Source organism: Dysidea avara, chromosome 5, assembly GCF_963678975.1.
Source record: "Dysidea avara chromosome 5, odDysAvar1.4, whole genome shotgun sequence".
NCBI lineage: Eukaryota > Metazoa > Porifera > Demospongiae > Dictyoceratida > Dysideidae > Dysidea > Dysidea avara.
Window position 1 is genome coordinate 36,026,289 of NC_089276.1, and position 22,725 is coordinate 36,049,013.

The following is a 22,725-nucleotide window of genomic DNA, read 5'->3' on the forward strand; positions in this document are numbered from 1 at the left end:
GCCATGCATGTACCATAATACCTCACACTGCAGTACTGATAAAAATGCTAAAGCTTTCTACTCTTGCTGTGATCATTACTCAGCTGTGACTGCATGATTGCATGTATTTATAGAGTTATTGCAGTATGTGACTGCTGTATTCAACCTTTAAAAGAAGTGTAGTTAAGGAAGTGTATTGAAATTAAGTAAAATGAGTTGGGGGTTCAGCCCAGTGGTGAATGCAGGATGGGGGGGGGGGGTCAAAGGGGTTCCCCTTCAAAAATTTCTAGTACATCAAGATTCTCATAGAGCAGTCACAGTATTCAGAGCAGTGTGTAGCTAGTGAGCTATGTAATGATTTTTATGTACTTTATCAGTGATAAATGCATAGTTGGTGACTAATGGTGAGGTGGGCAGCTATTGTTGACATGGAAGCTGTGACCTTTTTTTTTTTGTCTCACCTTACCAAGCTAGACAATGTAGTGCCATTTCATTTTGACCCCCCTTTCCAAAAGTCTGGATCTGCCCCTGGTTCAGTCTCCTTTATTATGCCTACCTATAGACTAGACATACGTAAGCTAAAGTGTTATATATAATACACATATAATTCAAGAGGTCACTGTATACCATATGACATAATGAAATGTTTAGTGCTATCTTGAAATACTATGCAGGCAAGGATAATAAACTGTCAATTTACTTTGCCTAGCCTTAGTGCATTTTTTATATTAACAGAATCATGGTTCTAATGTTTAAGATCAGTCTCAGCAGCATATCCTTCCAGACACCTGCATCGAGCTATGAATCTCCTTTTGAAAATCCTGGCTACATTCATACCCCCAATGAATACATAATAACTTATCAAAACAAATGCAGATTTTTGAAAAATTTGTAAAAATTCATGTTACCAAGCTGGGTTAAAATATCTCTATCGTGAGCCTAATTAGCTAAGTCTTATAGTGTATGGTACATGCCGGCATGTGTTTACAAATCAGGTAAATTGTGGTATCAACAACTACTACATGGTGACAGGAGTTTAAAGGCTGTGCCAAATCATTGCCCACATGACCACTTACCAAGTTTCTCCTCCTGAACAGTTCAATTTCAGTAATTGGCCCAAATGGCATGGTTTGCCCCCCAGGGTTAATAGTAGTAGTACCCAAACCAAACGGGACAGGAGGAATTGCATTTGTGTTGATTTGAGCAGATTGAATGAAAGTGTTTGTCAAGAAAGTCACCACCTACCAGCACTGGAACAGATACTGCTCAGTATTTTTTACCTTGGATGCCAACTCAGGATTTTGGCAGATCCCTCTTTCACAATAGTCCACTATAATGGCTATCTTCTTTTTTTACATTATCAAATACAGTGCACACAACAAATACATGATGGCTGCATACAAAAATACATACATAACAGTCAGATGTTAGTAATATGTCACTGCAGGGGCAGACCATCCCTCAGTAACACCTCTTTCCCTCAACATCAATGGGATAGTAGCCCAAATAGAAGGAATCATGCCCAGAAAACTGTTAACAAATTCATTTTCCATATGGGCAATACTGTTTTAAATGTCTGCTATTTGGTATTTCCTCAGTGCCTGAGCGCTTTCAAGACAAATGTCTACAATTCTCAATGGCCTTATAGGAGTTGTCTGCCTCATGGACTCAAAAACGTAATCTGAGAATGATATATAGCGATCTAGAGAAAGTGTTGAGTTGTTTACAAGAATCCAATCTTACTCTAAATGCAGAGTACCAATTTTCTCAGAAATTCATTCACTTCCTGGGCCACATCATTGATGATAAAGGTATTCACCCCAATCCTGACAAATAGAAGCCCTCCAAGGTTAGTGTTATCCACCATTTCCTGGGAATGCAAGGCCAATCAGATGACCAACCCAATCTGGCTGAAGTAACCAAGCCACTATGAGATGTACTAAGTTCTAAACACCAGTCTTTCAATTTAAACAACCACTTGCTCTCCCTGCCACCCCTATTGGAGCATGCCTGATGCAGTCAACATTGAGTTTAAACTATCTAAAATGGTGGGAAACATATATAGCTGTTGGATACGTATACTTGTACAGTGGATGCTTTGGAAGGTGAGAAATTGGTGAAGTTCAGTACATATAGCTTTTATCATTCGCGAACTACAACACACTAAGCCTCAAAATCAGCATTTCTCGATACTTGAAAAGACCAGTTTCCCAGAATAGATAACAAAAGAATAATTGTGCTAGTGAAATATGGTGGCAATAACATTGAGCAAAATGCTGGTATTTATTAGGGGCTTTATAAATTCCAGCATAATTCCTGATTCCTATACACACTATTATGTTGACATTATTGCTGCTGCATTCCTAACATCATATACATGCACTAAGCAACATTAACCAACAGTGCATGTACTTCAGGCTGTTGTAAGACTACAAACTTGCATGACCACAAAATCCAACCAACACATGCTGGTAACATGATCACTGTGTTATATACAAAATGTATGCAAAGTACCCCTCCCCCTCCTAAGTACCACCTATATATATGATGAAAATACATAATGTAGTTATACAAAATACACAAGATAACAATCATGAGTCGCTTCTTTTTAAACTTACTAACGCATATGTAAGAGGGAGAAGCTAAATTCACATAAAAGTTGATTACATTCCAAACATAACTCAAATAAACTACATGATTAGTACCCCTCCCCTCCCATGTACCACCCATATAAATGATGCAAATATGTAGCCATATACAAAATAAACAAGATACCAGTTTTAACATTAATGAGTCGCTTCATTTTAAACTTACTAATGCATATGTAAGAGGGAGAAACTATGTTTACATGAAAGTTGATTAAATTCCAAACACAACCCAAATACACTACATGATTAGTTGTACTATTGTACAAACCTTGGAAACAACACTACATCCAATTAAATACCACTATACGTGTGTGCATTCAGGCAACTATCACAGTAGTTACATCACAGAACACTTTCTATGACGACATCTCTGGCGAGTTTCATTACCTACAGGTACAGAACACTAATAAATATATATTTATGTGTACTGTACATACAATGACATATGTACGAATACAACTTGTTCTGTTATTGTATACAAGGGTAAGAAAAGTTTAGGAACTAAACTTTAATATACCATAATGTATAAAGAAAAGTGAAAATAAGGGACCACCTACAACTGCAACTATATTAGTACACTTTTAAGTACTGATGTATGAACAACTGCATGTAATTATGCATTTCTTACCAGTACTCTCTTGAGTACGATCATTACTTCCTTCAGGACTTAACAACATTGTGGGTAGTGCTGTGTACAGTTAAAATAAGATAGTAATGAATAAAATGGATCATAGTAGTTAAATTACTTTGATATTGTATAAGAATATTACACATTGACATAAATTTGGACAAACTTTGGAAGCTTAAGCACAAAAGGTACATGTGTACTGGACATATTAAAGTACCACTGGCCAGTTAGTAGAGGTCGCATGTTGTAGAAACCCTCTAGGTTAATGACAAGATATGGATAAGGAAGTTTGGGCTCCATTTAAGTTATTAGGGGTGGCAAATAAAATCTCACAAACTGTACCTAAACACACACACACACACACACACACACACACACACACACACACACACACACACACACACACACACACACACACACACACACACACACACACACACACACACACACACACACACACACACACACACACACACACACACACACACACAACTCTAGGTTTGTTCAATGAGTATAGTATGCATTCCTAATGTGTGATGGTGTAATAAAGACACTTAATGTATTATGTGAGCTTACATGGTTGCCATGGCACTAGCATTATTGTGAAAGATTCAGCTGCTTTTGGAAATAGAAAAGTAGTCTATAGTATAAACAGAGTCTAAAACAGTTATACAGCTGGAATTTATGGAATTAATATGGAAATAATATGGCCATTAGTATTGTCCTTGCTGTGCTAACACACTAGAGCTTTGGGACTATGGTTTATAAATTCCATAATGACATCACAATGTGTTTCGCTGGACACGCATGCACGCATACACACGGACAACTAATTATTTTGTACTAAATATTAACCCTAGTGTGAGCTCTATATGGCTACATTATGTTGCTATCAATTTTGATGCTGGTTCAAACTTCATCAAGTATACTTTCTGCATCTGAGTCATATGAAAGCCTTTACAGCTAGCAATACATCTAAGCACTCAGCCTACCTTGCAAAGTCACATGCAAACGGGATAGCTATGACATTGTATTGTGTACTTGATCGATGTTTTCCATTAGCTACTGTATTAACCAGCCTGAGCTGCTGATACCCTCCAATGCATTGTGAGAACCCATAGTACAGCTACACCCATGTAAATAATGGTAGGCTCTATAAATGGCTTGCAATCGATCTACAGTAAAATTTTGTTAATGCACAGTAGCTGCTGAGGTTGGTATGCGAGTTGTTGCCATTTCAAGTAGAGATAGCACACACTTCTTAATCTATATAGGCAGCTAGCTGGCACTTACTAATACACAAATTCAATAACAAAGCACAATAGGGGCGGGCGGTATCTCAGTTATATCGTCAAATCGCAATGTTAAATGATACCAGCATTGTAAAAATTTCTTTGAAACAATATTAACATAATATCGTAATTACCGTGGTGTTCCATAAATACCATAAGGTAAATATCCATATACTCTATAACCTCACGATGGTATGTCACATCACTGCTATTGTAGCTGCTCCAGATCCAGATTGTAGATCCAAGGAAGGATCTACAGAAGAACTATATCTCTTGAAAGACTTTGAAGATCAAGATACTCTAATAGAACAGTCATCTATACTTTGTGACTGGATCTACGAAAACCATTCTTATCGCCCAAGACAGGAAGTTTGATTTTTTCACAAAGCTTAATGAATATACTATCAAGTTTCACTGCCACAGTCGACCAGAGTAAAGTGATCTGCTTTTGCTGGCTGCTTTTTTAGAGCACAGTGGCAAGCCGTACAAGTGGTCTGGGGTCTTGATGGAGCCCTGGCCAACCAGGAGATGGTTGCGTGTGGCTGTACAGCTCCGTGGTATTGGAAAATGACCTGTGCTGTAAATTTCCTTTCATTTTAGCCAGTTTTGAGCCCTAAATGGCCTATAACTTGGCCTGATTCATCCCAGCACGTTTCTTTTCAATTTTTGAACACCATCTTGCCCACCTTCCAGGGCCCCCGCCTCCCACCCTTCTGGAGCTTGCCTGATACAGACAACCTCGATTTAAAAACTATCTAAAATGGTGGGAAACTTAGCTGTTGATTACTTCTTCAGTGGATGATCAGGAAGGTAAGAAATTGTTGTGAAACGTGTGAAAATTTGGTATGCGTAGCTACCACCATTGGCCAGCTACAACACACTGAATATTTAAAACCGACGTTTCTATATAGATACTTTTAAATAGGCGATAAGACTGGTTTTCCCAGAGACAGTCACATATATACACAACTACACAAAAAATTTAGGAATTTTCAACTAGAGTAGGGACCATAGCACATCGATAAAAAGTACTGAAACAAGTTAGAGTAGTCCATGACATTAAATCACAGTAAAACAATAAGAAATGTTATATCCCTACTGTGCTCAAGATACCATAACGGAAATGCACAGTAGGGATATAACACTTCTTATTGTTTTACTGTGATTTAATATCATGGACTACTTCAACTTGTTTCAGTACTTTTTATCGATGTGCTATGGTCCCTACTCTAGTTGAAAATTCCAAATTTTTTCGTGTACTTGTTTGTTAACTTTTTTTTGTAAATAATTTTATTATGACTATGCATACCACATCTGAAATGGCACCACGTGCCCCAGCTATATCAATTATCGTCTGAAAAGTGAAGTATCCATTGTGCTTCATTGTCAGCTATGTTCAACCTGTTACACAGCATTTCAAATTAAGAACTGTTCGAAAAGCACCTCTACAATCCACGCATACCAAAAGAAAGAAATAGTGCCGCGTGCCCCAATTATATTAATTATTGTCTGAAAAGTGAAGTATCCATTACGCTTCGCTATCGGCTATGTTCAACCCGTTACACAGCAGTACGAACCAAGAACTGTTTGAAAAGCACCTCTACAATCAAAATAGCCACTATGAAAAATACGGACGATTTCCGTTACAAAGGGAAGCCATCATGTGCTACCACCAAATCGACACCTTTCGCTGTCAGCAAAGATGAATGGGACACAAAGGAGGACACTGGTAAGTCCATGAAGAATGCATTGTACGTACAGCAGTATGCCAAAAGGCACCTGTCAGGCTAAAGCGACGTTGAACAGTGAAAAAATCAAGCCTGTAGCCTTGGCCGTTATCAAGTTACACTTGTCTGAAGGCATCAGTCAGTCAGTTACTTACTCAGTCAGTAGAAAATTCTGTCGAATAAACTTTTTTTTAAATTTCGTAGCAACTTGTTGAAAGCGGTTCGGGTCGATCTGAAAGCTTGTTTGGGCTTAGTTTTACCTAACCAATACTGCCTCATCATCATCAGGGAAAATTGAGGCTGGTTTTTGGGTGATGTTATCCCGTGGGCCATGTCTACTCCTTTGTGGTCCCTACTCTACAGTTATTATTGTACTGTATGATTATAATAGAGCATTCATGCAAATATAAAAGTATTAACAAATTTATCAATGCAATAAGGAACCTTATGGAAATGATGTAAAGTGCTCTTTTTAATTGAGTAAGGAATATTTCTACACTGTAGCATTATAATGCTTTATGTGGGTGATGCAAAGCTGAGTAGAAGCTTCAACTTTTTGTCATTTATGAGAATAGACAGACCTCCTATATTTATATCATGCACTTGGGTGTACAAAACACATCCTCACTACACTTAGTTGTATATAGCAAAATTGAAGTCTATCTGATGTCTGTTTCTCCATGCATGGTTCAATGAATGGTACTATTCCATGCATATAATGTTATTTTACATATCTATGAGTCAAGCCTCTGCAAGTTATGTCACTTGTGTAGGTATAGATGGATGTTAGAGAAAGGTATGAAAAGAATATCGGGATAATTAGTAATATCTGTGAAAAGGGGTCTTATAGCCTTTCCAAATTGTCAAGTTTGACTAATCATAACTCCTCATGCTTTCAACCTATCACCTCCATATTACGCCAAGCCATAGCACTATATTAGGGGTATAACGGAACTAAGTTTCAGGGTGATACCACATTCACAAGTCAAGCTACAGGTTTCCAAGTACATGCAATTGAAAGGTTATAAGACCTCTTTTCGCAGACCGGGTCACATATCGTCAAGGGTTCATTATGAACTTTTGATATCGTGATAATTTTTGCATGATATATCGTGATAGTAAAATTTCAACACCTAGGCATAAATAACCATTGCTCCTATCAACTTTGCAACATTTATAGATGTCAATGTCTGTCCAAACTTTAAAAGGAAATGAAAAACCATGAATTCACAATTGATATATCTCATGAGCTTTTGTGTTATCCTTTTCAAAACTTGGTGACACTGCTACATTTATACAAGTACACAAAAATTTAGGAATGTTTAACTAGAATAGGGATCATAGCGCATCGATAAAAAGTACTGAAACAAGTTGGAGTAGTCCATGATATTAAATCACAGTAAAACAATAAGAAGTGTTATAATCCCTACTGTGTTCAAGATACCATAACGGAAATGCACAGTAGGGATATAACACTTCTTATTGTTTTACTGTGATTTATTAATATCATGCACTACTCCAACTTGTTTTGGTACATTTTATCAGTGTGCTAATGGTCCCTACTCTAGTTGAAAATTCCAAATATTTTTGTGTATTTGTTTGTTAACTTTTTATAAATAATTATTATGACTGCCGAACCCATGCATACTGCATCAAAAGAAAGAAATGGCACCATGCACTCAGCTATATCAATTATCGTCTGAAAAGTGAAGTATCCATTACATTTCATTGTCAGCTATATATGTTCAACCCATTGCACAACATTACGAATTCGAAAAGCACCTCTGCAATCCATGCATACTGAAAGAAAGAAATGACTCTGCGCACCCCAGTTATATCAATTATCCTCTGAAAAGTGATGTATCGATTACACTTCATTGTTGGCTATGTTCAACCCATTACACAATGTTACTAATCAAGAACTGTTCAAAAAGCACCTCTGCAATCAAAGTAGCCACTCTGAAAACTACAGACAATTTCCGTTACAAAGGTAAGCCATCATGTGCTACTACCAAATTGACACTTTTCACAGCCAGCAAAGATGGGATATAAAAGAGGACAGTGGTAAGTCCATGAAGAATGCATTGTACATACAGCGATATGCTAAAAGGCATCTCTCGGGCTAAAGCAACGTTGAACAGTGAAAAAATCAAGCCTGTAGCCTTAGCCGTTATCACGTTATTAAGGCATCAGTCAGTCAGCCACTAGAAAATTCTGCTAAATAAAATAAAAATTCTATAGCAACTTGTTGAAAGCAAGGTTTTTTTGGGCTTAGTTTTGCCATACTGCGTCATTGTCACCTGGGAAAAGCGGGGCTGGTTTTCGGTGATGTTTTGTCATGGGACACGCCCATTCCTTTGTGGTCCCTACTGTACAGTACTATCAATAGACATAAATATGTATTGCTGTCACAATTACCTTCCTAGAAACTAGAAATGGACTGCATCAGACCAACAGACCATGTAGTAGCTTTTACCCATAATACCCAAACTAATACTACAGTATTTACACACTAATAGGACAAGATACACATGTAATCATGTATTAGGAATCAAAGAGTCTTTGATCACTTCCTCTATTATTGATGATGTGAAGCAATTAAAAAATATAGTCATACAAGTGCTGCTCGTGATTGTCAAAGACATACTTAGCTTGCACAACGTACTGTACTTAGTTTGTTGCTCTTGTTTAAACAAATGCTATTCTTGTATTGCACACTGTAAAAACAGTTCACTCATATCACTTAGCTGATAACAATTTTCTCATGGCCACAAGATTAAGATCGCTTGCCAACAAAGCCTACTTTTCAAATGTTTGTAATGCCACTAAATGTAGATTATTGCCATTGGATTCATCTATCACATGTGGCTCATGAACTACGTTTTTAAAAGTTCAATGAAACCTTTAAGCTTTGATCTTCCTGACAAGATTGCAGCCATTGTCTACACTACATTGGTTAAGCAATGGTGAGCTTACAATAACATTCTTTTGGCTGCTGTTCATTTTCTAAGAAAGTAAGACATCAATACCAGCAACTTAATGGCATTAATGCTTCATAGGAGGTGTAAGAATGACCTTGACTCCATTTTAGTTTCTCATTCTGCACCCCCTACTTGATCATGTGTATCTGTGGACAGATCTACAGACACACAGACATACAGTTTTCCCAAACCAATTAAGGAACCATGTGTGTATTCCCATCCCGGTGGTTTAAATACTGTATATTCTCTCTATTTAGTTGGTGTTTGAAGTCAACTCGCCAATTTTTTCCTGCCAAAATTTTGTATTATACAGTACAAGTGACCATTGTCCCCAAATAGTTAGTTTGCAATATCAGGTCACAATCACTGACGGTATGTGGTTGTGGGACAATAACCATGCAAATTCATACATGTACTTACCTATCTTCTTAGCCATTTCACACTGAATCGGATCACCACTTTTCTTCAACACCCCAACAAAACTGCTATATATATTCGTCATATCTAGCCTTAGGCTTAAAAGCAACACATCATCAAGAAAAAACTGCACCCCTTCACTCTCTAGTTGTCTAGCCTCAATTCTCTTCTTCTGGTCGATTGTTATCACTTTGTCACAATGAAGCTGTGGCAGCATGGACTTTATAGGTAGGGAGGTGAGCAAAACATAGCAGTGCTGAATTTTATCTATTGCAGTAGCACAATCAATCTTATCTGTACAAAAGAAGATAAGTATGTAAAATGCATAATATGTGCAATATATACGTAAACCATGGCTACAAGGTGTATTTGTACTTACATGCACCCTGACTACATAGTTAAAGAAATTTTACAAAATAATCTATGGACATCTAATTGTACCAACAGAAGACTTTATCCTCAAACTTTCAAGCCTGAGCAGTTGCTACTATTACCAACCAATGACACTGATTAATACATTGTTATATTAATTTTCTTTTTCCCTTCTACTATTGTGGACTCTTGGTAATAAGTTACTTTTTAAAACTAAGGACCCCAACTCTGACTAAAATTCACTGAAACTTACTGGTGTTTTGTGGTGCTACTATTGAATCAAATATTGCAGCATAGTACTTTTCATCAACTAGCTGAACAGTGCTGCCAAAATTACACACAAGGTCTTCCCTCCTGTTGATATCAAGCTTAATGTGTGGTGGATCATCTTCATGAAATGGGCACTCCAAACAAGTTACGGGTAGCTTGGATTCTGGCATGTGAGGACTACTCAACTCTTTGATGGAAGATGTCAAAAAAGCCAACAGATCTTGACGTTGCTGAAGGAGGTCAGTTGGAGGTTGTCGTGAATCACGATTAGTTACATTTATGTAGCACTTTATGGAGTATGAAGACTGACAAAGCTGTAGCTTAAAAGACTGCCACAAACCATTTTCAAAAAGGAAGTATCCAAAGCCACGATTGATGCTGTGAAAGTATAATCGTAATTATAATGTATGTATCTAACGACAATAATTACCCATTAATTCTCTGATACGCAGTATGATGTGTACCTTCCCAATCAAAAAGTTATAAATGTTAACTGCATAAGTAAAATTATCAGGATGGTATTAATAATAGCATTAACACATGGAATTATTTACACGCATATCATCATACAATACTATACTTTGTGTGGGAGGATCAAACTACCAAATTGTGCTATAACTTTTATACATTCTCCAATTAGCCACATAGCTGTAATGTATGGGTCATACAGTACAACTATAGAGATAATTGGGCAAATAGAGTATAGTAATGTGTACAATTTAGTAAGGAATTTTATGAAAAAAATTTCATCAGACAGCACGATTGATTATGTGTGTGACATAGCAAATTGCTAAAGCTAGCCTAACTTATCATACTTTAGAACTTTTGCTGCATGATAATACACAATTGTATTTAAGAACTAAATAGTTCAAACAAATGATACAAATTTAAAAAGTCTTTCTTCTTCTTGCAATAAAGAATAAAGGCAAATAAAAAGGAAGGGCTTACAATTACAATATCTTTACCAAAACAGCCAAGCTATGAAAAAGGGTACCCCCAAAAAAGGTCAGAATGAAAGATTTGTGAAATTAAAAGTGCAGGGCTAGAAATTGCTGCATTGATTCTAATTTGAAACAAGTTTTTCAATCAATGATTGGCATTAGCATCAGTGTAGCAATTTCTTGGCTGCCACCTTTAATTTCACAATTTTCTACCCATATATTTTTGGGGCCACATCCCTTTTCACAGCTTGGCTGTTTTTAAATGTACGATTATTACTTACCATTTGATTTCATGGTGCTTCCTAGTTTTTCCTTCATAGCACCAGTGAATGATCCTCACCAACAATTTGTTGAAGATGGTCTCTGGCAAGAATTTACCACCAAAGTAAAAGACAACAGCAATATCATCGCTCCCTTTTACATGAAATTCATTGGTTTGGTTGTAAACAAGGAGAGATGGTACCATATAAACCTCAGTGGGCTCTGAAAATGAAATCTCCCCAGGAAATTTTGTTTTAGGTGGAACCCTTGCTGCAAGGCTGAACTTTTCCAGTAAGCCCAAAATCACATTTTTGTCTTTCAGTCGTTTGTAGTGTGATAACATGTAATCAAACAAAGGCCCCTCAAGAAGTGCATATTTTTGGTAACGCACATAAGACTGCTGGAGGTCACCAGTATGAGGATAACAATCTAGCGTTGTGATGACCATACAGACAAGGTCAGACACCTCTTCAGGCAACAGAAAAACTTCATTCCTCAACAATTTCAGTTCTGGAAAGTATAGTAAGATTCCTTTCTTTGTGTAGTAATCTAGGAGGGCATTGATATTGTGCTCTTCTTCTATGCCTGCTTCCTTGGCAATAGTGACAGCTTTTGTTTTCTCTATTCTGACTTCTTTGAAGTCTAATATCTTCTCCTCAAAACTCAAGTATGAAATTGGCCTATCAATGCAGATAACCCACTGGACTGCCTTCAAAACAGTGGATCTGAGGTGGTTCACAACTTTTTGATCTGGTTTGCTATTGGCAATGAAATAAAAACAATCTTTTGATGACTGGGGCAAATGCTCCAAAAGGGGTGTACCACTGAAGTGCTCCTGGATTTCCTCTATCATTTTTTCTTGTTCCTCTGTTGACACATCCTCAGCATGAGCACCAACCATCAGAACCACAGGAACACGAGGTGAAATTGAGCCTTCTGGTGCTTTCTTACCACGACTGTAAACAGACTGCATTAGCACATCCATGGTTTGAAGATTGGTCCTCATTCCTCTGACAGCAATCTTCTCTTGAACTTTTTGTGAGTGAGCTCGAGGGTCAACTGGTGTATGCAAGCCAATTGATGCTTTAAAGACTAGTAATGCCACATCTTCTACTGCCAGGAATAGGAAGTGTATTTCATAATACACTTCCTGTCCACCAATATCAAACACTATGATCCTGGTTTCATCTTTCTTGATGTCCTGAGTTGCCATTATTTCTTTGAGATCCTTAACTGCTTTCTGATGGACTTCTGGCTTCACTGGTGCACTCTGAGGAGTTGGGTCTAGTGATATTAGTGCAATTTGAGCTTTCATTTCTCCCCGTCGCTGTCTTGGGATTTCAGCAACCCGTGCGGTAGCTGTTATTTTCTGCCATTTAGAAGTTGCCATTGAACGAGCAACCTTGCAGGAACTAATGGAGGCACCCACAGTGGTTTTCTGATTAGGTTGGAACTCCTCACCCATGAGAGTGTTGATGGTGCTGGTCTTGCCCGCTCCCTCAGCACCAAGTGTTACCAGTTTAAACTGATTAGAGGAACGGGAACCTTTCTTAAGAGCCTCCCTGTAGGCATTTATTGTCTTTTGATCAAATTCATTGTTTGTTTCAGTGGAACCTGAATATAGATATATAGTAAGTGATCTAATAAACAGTGATACAGTTTTACAAAAATTACAATATTACAATTCATACAGTACACCTAATTTATTCACAATATTACTATTATTATTACTAGGCCCAATGCAGATACAACCAAATACAATCACCAATGGGACAACCTACTAATGGGGCATGCACAGTGTGTGCAGGTAGAAAAGATGCACGGTAATACAATTCTAGAGGAACTAACTGGCAAATAAACATAAGGGATGTATTAGTATGCAATTATAATCAGTGATTATCCAATCATGGAGATGTGAGATTGCACTTTAAATTGTAAGAATCATGGTAGTAAATCTGACGCCTACAAGCAGTAAAGCTTAAACATCCAATGAATACTTATTACATTAATTTTATGCAGCTGTACACAATTTGTGTTATATGATATGTTTAAATGAGGATGGATTAGAGCGCAGGATTGAGACAGGGCTGGAGTTGCCAAAAGCAGACCACGATAAGATTGGGATAAAAGCAGAGTATTTCAACTATCTGTCACCTACAACTGATATCTGAGTTATGTATATATTTAACATGATCTGGGTCATTAGTACTAAAATGATCACATGATGCCGTGGATATGCTACAAGACCAAAAAAAAAAATTTGGAGAACAAATGTGGCAGAAATGCAATACCAGAATTTCATTGATATGTCAGTGTGCACAAATATGTGGAGCATTGCTGATGGCGGGAGCACTGCTGATGGCGGCAGACTGTAGCTACATAATCATATGTTAATAGCAAGCACAACCATGCACACAGCAATTATCAGCCTAAGGGCACATTTTGTGTATGTTGTGTTTGTTCTCTCCATCAGTGTTCAGTACGTGGGATGCAATTTGGCAGTGAATATTTATGTAGTTTTCTCAGGGCCCATATCAGTGATCAGTCTGGGCACTCCTGGCACTAAAAGGCTTCAGGTGGAGAGCTATGCATCATCACACAAACTTACCAGTTGGAAACTGCACCTTCTTCGCACAATGGCCTGCCAGGTGAGGCTTTCTTCCATCCCATACACGAGTGAAGGTAGCCTAGTTACGCGAGACTAAAGAAACAAGACTATTAAATTGTTTTAACCAGCACAAACTAACCTCCAGCGAATAGTAGCAACTTCCAATCATGTTGTTTATTAAGTAGGAATAGCAACCACTCGTCTTTCAATCGAAATAGTCGCTGTCGCCCACTTTCAAACACAAATGAACAGTAGTTCGCTTGTCTAGAATCCACCTGGTCGATAAATAGTGGGCGTCACGTGCTAACTGTTTTGATCAGTGTTAAATAGGATCATCGTACATTTCTATCACCTCCACGAAAGCATCCACCCATGATATGATTGTCTCTTCATACAACATGGATTCTATTCCCAGTGAGTGCGAAGCCTTAGGCCTTGTAGTTTTCTCAAACATTATTTATTATTATTTATTTATTTCATTCATTATTAATGATGTAATTTTAACCGCATTTCATATTATCTTTAGTACTTGGTTGTAGTGTTGTTCCAGTACCAGCTTGTTATTTCGGTTCCAGTTCTAGAATCATAAACCTTTGGAATTACAGTTCCAGTTCCAGTCTAGAACCATAACGTTTAGAATTATAGTTCCAGTTCCAGTTCTGAAACCATAGCTTTTAGAATTACAGTTCCAGTTCTAGTTCTAGAACTACAACCTTTAAGATTACAGTTCTGTTTTTAGTTCTGCATAATTGGTTTAGTGCTCCATTTCTAAAACAATGCACAGTGTGCACTAAACTATGGGTTTTGATTTGAATGTGTTATGTATCTAGGCAGAGCAACTACTACAAAACTAACTATACATGCAAGGCATTGATGCTCCAAGGCTTTTATTATGAGACATAATTTGAAGTTAATTATCAAACATTAAACTAGATATAAACACATCTCGGAGTGACAGAAACACCTAGGTAGTGAAAATTATTGGTTTCACTTCAGTGTTGCATTGGGTGTATACAATCACTGGACTGGATCATGGACTATACCAGTGGATAGACCACATGGACTGGACCAGTGGACAAGCCATGAACTGGACTAGTGGATAGACCAAAGACTGGACAAGTTTCTTTCTTTTTATTGCAAGTATTTAGGAAACTGGTTGTAACTACAATATTTTTTTCCACAGCGGCACTAAATTTAGACTATACATGTAGGTGGACCTGTCAACTTACAGCTTGTATATGGAAAAGCAAGATGGACAGATAAACTACAGCTACTTAATTTTGCTTACTCGAATGTCCATAGTTTGTGTTAGAGGATGCATGTCACTACTATAATATTAAATGCTAAGAACAAGAAGGATAGTGGACGCACATGCACACACAGAGCTAAGAGTTTAACTGTAAATGGAAATATTTAATACTTCTATTTTAACAGCTAGTTTGCACGTGTTTCAAGATTGACTAGCAAACAATTCCTGCTCAAAACATTAACACAAGTTGTTATTTGTAAACAACCCTAGAAAAATGAACAAGCAATGCAGTGGGCAAATTTGATAGGTTCATTTGCATATTCTACACATGTGTAACATATCATTTCTTTTATAGCATTATAGCTAAGTTCAATATCTCAAAAGTATGGAAGTTAAAAGCCAAAATTGTCCTCAGAAACAAGAAAGGATTAACTCTAACAATGTAATGGTTTCTCCAAGCCTGAATATTTATAGAAGGCATGAGTCCAGTTGTCCAGTCCTCCAGTTCAGCCCAGTTTTCTAGCTATATAACCTTTTGCATCATCCTATTGAATACTTATCAGTTGTTGCTTTTATCAGCACACTAACTGTAGTCATGCAATGTGCATCGTATTTGCTTTTTTTTATTGACAATAACTATTATGACCAATTTCAGTTCCAGTATTAGTTCCAGTACTTGATAAATTTTTATTTTAGTTTCAGTTCTAGTTCCAGTATTGAGAAAAATAAAATTATTGTTCCAGATCCAGTTCTAGAACTGGAACTAAAATAAAATCGCTGATACTGTAATTACTTTTAGTTCCAATACTGAGAACTGGAACAGCATTACTTGGTTGTATAATTAACACTTTACAGTGACCAGTACTGAACACATGTCATGATGTATACCAATATTAATGCTTATTTCCTTTTGTCGGGTGATTTTTTCAAGTACTGTATGTACTACCCTGTACACATTACATAAAAACATGATCACATAGTACACAAATATACACTGTATAGTTACAAGCATCATATGCATGTTATACAGCTAAAGAATTTTCAAAAAGAATGATTCAAGTTGCATTCATCAGGTTCACTACTATACTCTCTCACAGCTCCTAACAGATCTGGCTGGATAGCTAGCACCTTTCTACATGGTGGGAAAGATTACGTGTGTCACCAGAATACTCAACACTGTTGATGAAGTATTGGTTTATTAGGGCTTTGTGGTTTTTGTAAGTTTCCCATCAGGAAGTTAGGTAATTCAGCTACCAAAGCCAACTCTGCAAAAGCTACCACCCAGTGAAAGGATTGTGCACTTCATAGCAGCATTTGAGAGGATTGCCACTCAACAAGGATGGCCAAAGGAAGTGCAGGCTACTCAGCTAGCAGGACTCGTTACTGTAAAAGGCATGGCAGCTTTGCAGCATTCTCCACAAAGGATGCTTTGGACTATGATGGAGTCAAGTAGGCTATCCTTTAGAGGTATGACATAAATGAGGAGTGATACTGCCTGAGATTTAGACGGGACCACAAGAAGGGTGAAGAGTCCTGTCATGAGTGGGCAAACCGTCTGAAGAATCACTTCACCAGGTGGACTAAGAATCAGTGTATTTCTCTAGAGGAACTGATAATGATGGAATAGTTACTCCAAGGGATACCTAGGGAAAGCTCGAAGCGTTAAGGCAGGCTGCAGTACTGGCTGACAAAGTGACAGTTTTGTCTACATAGATGGTCTGTTATACCATTTAAGGTAACCAGAGGGTAACTAGCAATTAGTGCTTCCAGTGCAGTATTGTAAGCTGGTGTTACATCTACAACAAAGTAATCCCTTCACTGGTCATCTCAGTATCACCAAGACTAAAAATTGCATTCTTCAGTACTACTAGCTTCAGCACTACAAGTACTGTTGGCCAGAGTGCATAGAGATATGGCTGAATACTGTCAAACTTGTAAGCTGTGTCAGAAGATCTTGTCCCAGAAGGCAGATAGGACTGAAAGAGATAATTATATATACTCTTTCAGTCCTATCTGCCTTCTGGGACAAGATAAATAATTATATAATTTCACAACTAGCATGATGAACCATCCTGAATACCATGTTGACTATTACAATATACCGACTAAGCACGTACAAACACAAAAGTCCAATCAATTACAAGCAACATACATTAGTTCTAATCAATGTCCAAAGTAATCATTAACATTTTATCAGGTGAGTTACTTCAATACTTCCACCAATAGCAAAGTGAAAATTAACAGCGATGAGCAGGCCATTGCATTTGTTGGCCAGAGTGGGTGATTGTGTGATGGCTTTTCAGTTTAGAAGATGGTTTTAAAATGGTAGAAGTTGGTGATGAGGGGTAGGAGCTGTAGTGAGGCCTATTTAAGCTGGCTTCAATTGCATCCTTCGATAGCTAGAGTAAAATGTTTCTTGTTACGAATAAGAACTTCATAAGGGCCATCATATGGTGCTTGGAAAGGTTTTCTAATGGCACCGAGCCACACGAACACATGAGTGCAAGTTTGAAGAAGGTCACTGACATTGACATGTAGATGCTTCTACTGATTTGGTGGCATGGCCTTAAGCTATTGCATCACTGTTTTCAACTTTGTGACTTAGTTTGATTGATCAGTTGAAAGCTCTGTAGAGGTGGCAACAAATTCACCTGGGATTTGTAGCGTGGTACCATAAACAAGCTCTGATGGAGTACAACGAAAGTATTGCTTTACTGTAGTTTGAATACCCTGCAGGGTCATAGATAGTGCTGTTGTCCAATCGGTTGTGTTAGGGTATGATTTTAAAATGGACTTCAACTGATGATGAAAATGTTCAACCATCCCATTAGCCATTGGATGATAAGAAGTGGTGTGAATGCATTTACAGCCCAGTACCTGCATGAATGATGACCACAATACTGACTCAAATTGTTTCCCTCTGTCAGTTGTTACCGTGGATGGAACTCCAAAGCATGAGATCCAACCGTGGACAAATGCCTGTGCCACTGTTTTAGCTGCAATGTCTGGAATGGGCTGTGTTTCTCACTATCTAGTAAAACGGTCAATACAAGTAAGAATGTAAGGCCTTTAGCCTTACAAACAGGCTTCTTCTGTGGTTTTTATTGATCTTGTATAATTGTTTTTCCCACTATCAACTGAAATAAACCCACTAGCGATTTGTGAGCAGTTTTCATGATGAAGTAATGGCTCTGCAACTGCGCATCTGTAGTAATTTTCAATACATTTTTATGGCTTTATTTTATGTGATACTATAAATGGACATGTTCCAAAGTACGTAGCCTTGAACCTGCAGCCATCTGATTTACGTTCTAACACTTACAGGCAGTCAGGATGTTTTCTCCTTGTAAATTTTTCATGCATATGTATCCACAATTGTTAACTGCACTAGACTTTGCCTCATGCAATTTTGACTGTTACTCGTACAATTATTCCTAACTGCACTCAAAATTTAATGTGTGTGATTACATTTATGAAGTTCTGCTACATACGTACATAACAAGGTATCCTGTAGAGAGTTCAACTACAAACAACAAATCACTCATTAGAGTTCAGCTACATCATAAGAAAAGGTGTACCGATACACCAAGACAGATTGTATCCGTGGCTGATATAGAAATTTCTACTATATCGGTGGGAACCGATATTGCTTCAAAAAGCCGATACAATATACTGATCATATACAACTGAACTACCTTGAGGACACTGTCCAATGATCAAGCCACATTATAAACCCTAATGTTTAGCTAACAAGGGTGGGAAACAGTAGTTATCTTCCTTGTCTAAAAGCGTAACACTACACCATCTAAGTGCATGCATCGTCACTGTTTTGTCGTCACAAAACTTACCAATCATACAACAAACACTCATAGTGGTGAGCCTGGGGAAACAGCAATAAGATGAACCAAGAGCACAGCATAAAACAACCAGCCATCTCTGAAAGCCATTAAAATGCAGAGTAATCCAAACTAATATGGTGGTAAGGCCTCCAGTAGCGTGGCCAAGGGTTGGCAGGGTGAAGTGACCTAAAAGTGATAGACAAAAGTGGTGTTAAGTCGGTTGGAGGTGAAAATTGCAATTGGTGGCTGAATTAAGCCATGTAATTATCTCAAGAGTCAGGCTAGAGTCCAGAGAGTTGTGTACAAGTACAGATGAGTTAAAGGAGACTAAGACAAGGAGGTGTAATAAGTTAGTTTCAATTTCCAGCTTCTATATCATTCATGCAGTAGCATTAGACTAGTGAAATAAGCTACAGGAACAGCAGCGTAGCGTATTATTAGCTAGCTAGATACATTTATGCACTTTTGAAACAGTTTTAAACCAAATGTATGTAGAGTCCACTAAGTATGGACTAGCAATTTGTGCTAGTTAGTTGTATGGGGCAAAATGTGTGGGTGATAGGGCCCAAACAAACTTAGGTGAATTCAAAGGTTCGTTCAAACGAACAAACATTCAAATGAGGGTTGAACAGTTCGAACTATAGCCACTAATTAGATAGTGATACAGCTAAGCTATCCATCTTGCTGTGTTCCATAATGATGTGAGGGGAGCTAGACATATGGTATTTGGCATTTAATTAAGTTACGTGTTGATGGCTTAGTGGTGGCCACAGGCCATGTCTCTATGAGGTTTTAAGGTTTCTATGTGGTGCCAGTCACTTGTCTTAACTGTATACAGGGGCAGATCTAGAAATTTTCAGAGGGGGTTTCTGGTTCTCTGGAATTGCAACTTCAGCCTAGCTGAAAGTTGAAGACCAAAAAAAAAAAAAAAAAAAAAAGGACACTACGTGTTTTTCAATGCTGTGAAGGTGATTTCAAAGGTAAAAGTATGAAATTTGCCAATAGAAAGAGCCATAAAATGTGTAACTCCTTGTAATTTTATCTCCCAGACGAATTGTAGGGAAGGCGCTAGTTCAGAGGGTGTCTCTGGAAACCCCAGAAATGCCCCTAAAACCACCCCTGATATACGTAGATAGCAGTAGTAAAATGGATTTAAAACCTAGTATCCACAAGCATTTTTACTTTCAAGTTTTCTCAGTAAAACTGTTGAGTCAGTACAACTGCATGTGTGTGTTGCAAACTTTTGAGACATGCATTTAACATTTAATATGCTGTCAATTATAATTTGCAAAGAGGACCCAGCTCCATTTAAAAATTCGAAAGATTCGTGAACTTTAGTTGATGAATGTTCGAACCCCAAGTTTGTTTGGGCCCTAGTGGGTGAGTGTGCCCACCCATCCGTGGAGGCCTGGCTATGTATGCCACTGATGGCCTCTATTGACAGTTCAGACTATAAGGCACCCACAAATATTTTATTGTATAGTAAAAAACTTTGACAGTAATAAAGTGTGAAGAAACCCCTCTGTTGAAAAAATTGGTGGAAAAAACTTTGCCGATTGAAATAATATTTGCCAAAGTTTTTATTGCTGAAGTTTTTACTGTACAGTACTTAAGGATAAAACGACAATGTGTCAACTCATCAGTTAAGTAATGTAGTGAGCATATAGGTAGCTAGCGTTGTTGTTGTAGGAGTACCGGCTTTGATGCTACTGATCTAACAATGTGCTAGCAAAGGCGTGCTTCTTTATCTCCTGCGATGCTGATCGAGAGCAACCGTATTTGTTTCTTCAGTAAACTCCAGTAGCAGAGGTTATCACGTATATCAAAGTATTTGGCCAAATCCATCACAAGACAATGAACTAACTGACGTCCAAACAGGAAGCCGGTTGGAAATGCTATCCCAAGGAGCGCTTACAACTGTGAGACACTTTCCTAGGAAGATCAAGATCTCCAAAATCAGCTTGACCTTTATTGTGTAGTGGTAAGAGCTGACCTTCATCTCAAGTTCTAGTTACTCAATGTGCTCATGTGATCATCTAAAATAATTGCGTTAAAATTTTGGCGAATTGAATGCTATTTGCCAAATTCACCAAAGTTTTTTTATTATTTGGTAATACATGCCCCTGCCAAGATTAGTCCAGATTACATTTTAATGGCTTCCAGAGATGGCTGGTTGTTTTATGCTGTGCTCTTGGTTCATCTTATTGCTGTTTCCCCAGGTTCACCACAATGAGTGCTTGTTGTATGATTGCTAAGCTTTGTGACAACAAAACAGTGATTATGCATGCACTTAAATGGCTTTGCATAGCATACCGCTTTTAGACAAGGAAGATAACTACTGTTTCCTACCCTTGTTAGCTAAATATTAGTGTTTATACATATAATAAAAAAATTAGGAAAGTTAGAGTAGGGACAGTGTATAGTGCTGCAATAAAAAGTACTGAAACAAGCTGGATTAGAGTAGTACGCAATGTCCAAATACTGTAAAACACTAAGAAGTGAATATTCCTACTGTGCTACACTCAATGCACAGTAGAGACATTCACTTCTTATTGTTCTACAGTATTTGGACATTACATACTACTCCAGTACTTTTTATTGCAGCACCATACACTGTCCCTACTCTAATTTAAAATTCCTAATTTTTTCTTATACTTGTTTGTGAACTTTTTTGCAAACTCATGACTGCTAAATAGCCTGCTTTCCACAAAACCAGTCACAATATTATATAGCAGTTATATAGAGTAAATCACAGCGCGATTATGACTCATACAATAACAACTGATCAATGGGCATGGCTCTACATAAGCCTGCAGACAATAATGGATGTGGATTTGTGCATACCTACAGACTGATGAATGGGCGTGGCTACCACATACCTACAGACAGTAATTTAAGTAAGTGGGCATGGCTTACGAAAGAAGCAGGGCTATGCTATGACATGTTACTACACATCCACATCATTACACTAATTAATTTAGCATGTGGGATCAAACCTGGATAATCTGTACAGTGGGACCTCTATGACCTAACTCGGTTTTAACATTGTTACTAAACTATATTTATTGACTTACACATTGCTAGTTTGCCGCGAGTTGCTCTCACTGATCGATATCAACTAACAACTTTGAAAACCAGCGAGCCACGTGCGTTCAAATAGTTTGGTGCAATGACCACAAGTATTCGAATAGTTTGATGCAAGTAGATGGAAGGCCCACTTTAGTTTATTAACACTCAGTGGTAGAACCTTGACTGATGGCCATGGTAAAGGATAAAAGGTAAAACAATAGCACAAGCATTGTATGTTTATCAATATACGTACCAAAGGTTTTTCTTAAGCAAACTAGAAATGTTTCTGTGAAAGAATAAGGCTGTAGCTGCAGCCAGTTTTCTGCTACGCTTGACTGAAGGTGTCAGGCAGGCAGGCAGTAGAAAATTCCGTTGAATAGATTTAAAAAAAAATTTTTTTTAGCACCTGAAGCCACTTTTGGGCTTGATTTTACCCAACCAATA

At 37.7% G+C, this 22,725-nt stretch overlaps 1 protein-coding gene across 3 annotated transcripts in view; it reads right to left on the reverse strand.

Moving 5' to 3' along the window:
- Positions 1 to 2,818: 2,818 nt before the first annotated feature.
- Positions 2,819 to 22,725, reverse strand: part of LOC136256681 (uncharacterized) — a 44,305-nt gene continuing 24,398 nt past the window's right edge. For all 3 annotated transcript variants that reach the window (XM_066049661.1, XM_066049662.1, XM_066049660.1), the window contains 5 exons: positions 11,537 to 13,130; positions 10,298 to 10,692; positions 9,676 to 9,966; positions 3,256 to 3,315; positions 2,819 to 3,014 (listed from right to left, as the gene is read on the reverse strand). In XM_066049661.1, the coding sequence (XP_065905733.1) occupies positions 2,965 to 3,014; positions 3,256 to 3,315; positions 9,676 to 9,966; positions 10,298 to 10,692; positions 11,537 to 13,130 (2,390 nt within the window). In that variant the 3' untranslated portion in view covers positions 2,819 to 2,964. The remainder of the gene's footprint in view (positions 3,015 to 3,255; positions 3,316 to 9,675; positions 9,967 to 10,297; positions 10,693 to 11,536; positions 13,131 to 22,725) is intronic.